The sequence below is a fragment of the Notamacropus eugenii genome, chromosome 5 (genome assembly GCF_028372415.1).
Source record: "Notamacropus eugenii isolate mMacEug1 chromosome 5, mMacEug1.pri_v2, whole genome shotgun sequence".
Taxonomy (NCBI): Eukaryota; Metazoa; Chordata; class Mammalia; order Diprotodontia; family Macropodidae; genus Notamacropus; species Notamacropus eugenii.
This window is the reverse complement of record NC_092876.1, coordinates 6,771,516-6,777,032: the sequence shown is the minus strand read 5'-3', so window position 1 is coordinate 6,777,032 and position 5,517 is coordinate 6,771,516. Positions and strand designations below refer to the sequence as shown.

The window sequence follows — 5,517 nt, the reverse complement described above, 5'->3', positions numbered from 1 at the left end:
CTAGTGATGAAGGTAAGGAGAAACTTAAAATTAATGCTACGATTTGCCCCTTTAGAGAGAAAGATCCTTAAAGAAAGGTGCTCAAAGAGGGAAGACCACTGCTTTTTGGTGTTGTTACTGTTATTCTTGTTTGGTATCCATTTAAACTATACAGGATCTTATGTCTTTGCCAATCTAATGATCCTGGATTCTTCGGAGAGTAGTGACAGATGCCTGCTACTTGAAATCAGGTCCTGACTCTGTTACCTGTGCCTTTAATGGTTCCCCAGCAATTTGTTTGGTGTGGAATTGGAGCTAGTTCAAATAGCTACATGAGGATTCTGGATCTGGTTTGATACTTTCAGCTTAAGGCTTTCCAGTGACTTTTCTTCCCTGACAACACCCTGTGAAGATGTTAGGGACTATTACTGAAGTCACTCGGTATGTGGACTTTTCCTACCCTGAACAACCCTGTAGTACTTCATGATTTGTGGGTCACTTTTGATCAGCACAAAGGGGCTAACCATTGGAAAACAGGCAGCCAAGAAGGCAGAGCTATGCACCATCCAGGGTTTAAGGGTCATGGAATGCATACATCCTGTCAAGATGGAATTGAGTAAGTAAAAGGTGACAAAGGTACCCACAAGCAGTAGGATCATTTGGGTGGCTCTGGTCTCAGGGAAGGTTCTATGGGAAACGCTGTCAGTGTGAACCTGCTGAACTCTCTTGTGGTGCTTGTACAGGAGATAAACCTTGTAGCAAGTTGTAAAGCTAATGGAGGTCATAAACATAGCATCAGGGAGGGAGATCACAAGTGCATGGAGTGACTCACTAATATCAGTAGTGACATTAACAGAGCAGTATCCATATTGTTTTGTTTCTGTGGTGTTTCCAATGTCCCTTGGTCCTTCAAGTTTCATAAGAATAAGAATATTTTGCAACATGTGGAAAATCCAGCAGAGGAGAAGAGAGGGCATAATGTATCTTGGGACTCTGGCTTTAAGGTTGATCCACCTGGGGTTGTGGGGACTGATGATGATGGCCTGAAAACCACTCAGGAGGCAAGTTGTGTTGAGGGAAAGACCCCGAGCTACTCTGTGAAGGTAGAAGACAATTTTACAGCCCATGTCATCCAGAATATTCTTGAGACCCAAAGCTGCCAAACCCTGCACGACACCCTTGGAGAGAAGCAGCAAGGAGTTGGCCACAGCCAGCTGAGTGAGAATCAGATCTATGGGCCTCAACCTCTGGCCAGTGAAGAAAAGGAAGCTGAAGAGATAAATTAGGAATAAGTTTCCCTGAACTCCAGTTCCTGTCTGGAACAAAAAGACAATACCCACGAGCCTGTCCAGAGGAATCATGTTCTTGGTGTCCTGAGCAGAAGAACTTCAGTCTGAGCCTGAGGGACCTGGAGAGAAATGGAAGAGTTTCATGCCTTCCATACATGTTGGGGCAGCTAGGTGGTGCAGTGGCTATAGTACAAGTGCAGGAGTTAGGAGGACCTGAGTTCAAATCTGACCTGAGACACTTGACACTCACTAGCTGTGTGACCTTGGGCAAGTCACTTAACCCCAATTACCTCATCCTGGGGCATCTCCAGTCATCCGGGTAAATATCTGTTCACTGAATTCAGATGGCTCTGGAAGAGAAGTGAGGCTGGTGACCTGCACAGCCCTCTGTCACTCAAAAAAAAAGTCACGTGAAATTCCTGTCATTATTTCTCTGGGCATGGTCTTCTTTGTCAATGAAGGACAAACACACACATATTGGTCACTCATTGACACCTAAAGGGAACTCATTAGATGACTCCTTCCATTCCACAGACAGACACACTCAATTCAGCAATTTTCATACAGTGACTCTGTCTGCTCATGTTATTTAATGCCTCCTCCTGGCCCTTATACACTATTGGATTGGTGCATTATAACTTTTTTAGCTACTGTGAGGAGACTCAGCTTTCCTGGCCTGTATTTCTACTAAAAATCAAGAGAATGGGGTTGACCTTTTGCTCCAAGATTCCATTCTGCTCTCCCTCAGCTCCCTTAAGGAAACTTGCTTCATGGATCGGTAACTGTCCTGGTTTAGTTAAACTGCCTACCTGCCAGTATTCTCAGAGCTGGTTTGGCTGACCTATGACCCTACCAAGCCATTCTGAACTTATGTTCCATAAACCCCACAGATCTTTTCTGGAGACACTCCTTTCTTTTAAACACACTTGATATATAATGTATATATATTTCGAAATTTATAGTAGTCTAAATTCAAATATATAGAAGAGGGCAAAGGGAAAAGGGGCAAGGAGAGCATGAGGGATGGATCCTTGGAGGGGTGGTAGATTAAGCAATATGAGGACAAGATAGTGCGTAAAACAAAGCAAAGGAATCAGGAGGGATAGGAAATAAAATACACACAAACATAAAGTAAAGATCAGGAATAGATTTTATTAGAGAAAAAAAGTAGGGGTAGTAATCATGATTTAAGACAAAGTGAAAGCTAAACTATAAAAAGAGAAAAATAGGAAAAGTACACTATATGTCAGTAATATTACTCAGTATTGTTTTAGAATATTTAAAATAAGTATACAGCATATGGTTGCAATATGGCTATAGTGTATGACACATTGAGCTCATGGCCTTGGCCACCTGTATGTGGGGTTGTGACTACAGCTCCCAGTTTATGTGCACCTAGTACTTCATCACTGCCTGTTGCCACATGATAACGAGGTAAAATAGTATGAGTGATATCTTTTGATTTATTCATAAATTAGATTTAAGTGAGGCAGAACTTCACAAATTTCTTGGCCTCACTCTCTCCTCCAGAGTCCTCACAGTCCAGTGCCAAGACAGAGTCAAGACAATTGGTGATGGCTCAAGATCCAGTGCTTGACCTTAGCATTTATAATATATAACCAAGCTCTAAGAGCTCCACAGCACCTGTTTCAGTTGCCTTCATGGCTGGTGGAACAAATTGTTCTTTTCTATCCATTTCACCAATGGCAGTCTTCATGTACTTGGGGTAGACACTCCTCCCCCAATTCACTGATGGGTTTGGGACTCCTTTCTTATCTACATCCTGGTTTAGCCCATCAATGGAAATGGTTTACTGGGATGAGACGACTGTTCATGCTGCAGAGCATGGAGTAACAGGTGAGAGTTACATAGAACGGATGGACATCAAAGGTTGAATACAGCCCTGAAAAGGGCTTAAACATCCTAACACCAGACTAGACTTCTCTAAACACAGCTTACACCTCAACTAACTTTCCTAATTCTTTCTATAATTACTTGATGCCCTCCACACTCCCAATTTAGCTGTGGGATTCTATTAAACTAAGTCTAATAACTAGAAATGTGAATGGATTAAACAATCCAATAAATGGAAAAAGAATGACAGATTGGATAAGAAAACAATATCCTACGATCTGATTCTTATGAGAAACACATTTAATTAGCAAAGACATACACAAAAGAAAACTGAGGGGATGGGAAAAATTATTGTACATCAAATGAATACATCCCCTTTCCCAAGTCATAATTCTCTCAGTCAGACCAAAAAATAAAAATAAAAAATAAACGAAAGAACTAAACTGTACTGAAAGGAACTATGAATGACCAATAAATATCAGTAATAAATTTATATATTCCAAATGCCTCAACATGCGAATTGACAAAGGAAACAGTATCTGAGCTTGAAGAAGATATGGACAGTAACATAATAGTGACAGGAGAATTTAATAAGAGATAGCTCAGCATTTGGGAGACTGAAGGAAATGTGTGGGTGACAAGTGGTATAGATTGCCCACCAAACTGAAGGTCGACAGAGTGTTTGATAACCTCGGTGTATGCCTGGGAAACCTGGACAGTCTACCAAGACCATGCCAGAAAATTGAATCACTTTGGCTTGAACTGCCTGAAGAAGATTCTGAAGATCACATAGTAAGATAAAGTCCTAGACACTGAAGTCCTCTCTCAAGGTGGACTGCCAAGCATTGAACCTTTATTGTAGAGATCACAATTCTTATGGGGTAGACACTTTGGTCAGATGCCAAACTTATGCTTTCTAAAAAGGCTATTTTATCAAGAACTCAAACAAGGTAAGCACAACAAGAGGTTAGCAGAAGTAATACAAAGACAGTGTAAAACGTCTCTCAGAAGAACTTTGGAATCAGTTATGAGACATAGGAGACACTAGTCCAGGACGGCGCAGCATGCAATGCGCACATCAGAAAAGGTGCTGTAATCTATGAGCAAAGCATAAGTGAAATGGCTCGAGAGAAATGTTAGATGTGCAAATTTAGAGACGTCTCCACTACAAATGTTCAAGAGGACTATTAGTTGCCAAAGTATGGTAGAACATTCTGAGCTTGTATTTGTCTGATCAGCCACATTTGGACACACTGTGCCTTGACTTCAACATAGTGATGTCATTTTTGAGAATGAAGGACAACAATCACCCAGTTTTGGATAAGTCTATTAGAAAGATAAAGAAAGGGGAAAATATGCAACTGAATCAATTTCTGGAGAAACACAAGCTAAAAAATTTTGGTATCTTCTAAATAGGACTGCAGAAGAATACACATGTCCTACACCATAGGAAACTTTATAAAAAACTAACCGTATACTGGGTATAGGGATTTTGTAAGCAAATGTAAGAAGACAAAAGAGTTACTGCATGCCTAATGTATCATAATATATTCAAAAGAGAAATTATTTCAAGGATCAATATCAAAAGATATAGGTCCAAAAGGAGAATTTGCAGTGAAATCTTAAATGATGAATGGGTCAAAGAATAAATCATAGAAACAATAATGATAAAAAGAATGTGATAATGATAAGACAACATACCAAAAGTTCTGGGATGCAATTAAATCAATCCTCAGGGGAATAAAAGATCCTTACAATCATACATCAACAAAATAGAAAAGGTAGAGTCAATGAACTCAATCTATATGAAAAACTGGAAAATCAAGAAATAAATCTAAAATAAGCAGGAAAGAGGATATATTAAAAATTATAATGGAGAGAGATAAATTGGAAATATCCCCCCAGAAATTGATAAATAAGACTAAAACCTAGTTCTTTGAAAAGATTGTAAAATTGATAACACCTAGCTAATCTGATTAAAAAGACCTGAAAATCAAATTAATAAATTAGCAAATGAAGAAAGTAAAATAACAACAAAACCAAAAGAAATAAAGGATAATTAGAAAACATGACACAAAAATACAGGCTAACAAAATGGAAAACACAAAGAAAATAGGGAACTAACTTCAAAAATATTTTTAAAAATGGAGGTTCTGGGATGAATTCACCAATGGAAGGAGGGTCCACGTGCAGAGGATATTCCAAGGTGAGAAGGCAGCTGAGGTTGGTGGGAAAATCCAGAATGCCAGAAGCAAGTCAATTTCTTAGTCTCCTCTTTTGATCTTTCAAGTGTACCTTTTTAATTTTCAACATATCCTTTTGGTGAGTTTTTGGGGGTGTATTTGTGGTTTTGCTGTCTGTAAAACTATATTTTAAGTTCACCAATGCCGGTTTT

General features: G+C 39.3%; 1 protein-coding gene across 1 annotated transcript; it reads right to left on the bottom strand.

The window, feature by feature from the left end:
- Positions 1-413: 413 nt before the first annotated feature.
- On the bottom strand, positions 414-1,340 carry LOC140508260 (vomeronasal type-1 receptor 1-like). Its single transcript, XM_072616061.1, has one exon. It carries the CDS (start codon positions 1,338-1,340, stop codon positions 414-416), a length of 927 nt encoding a protein of 308 aa, XP_072472162.1.
- Between the last annotated feature and the right edge of the window lie 4,177 nt (positions 1,341-5,517).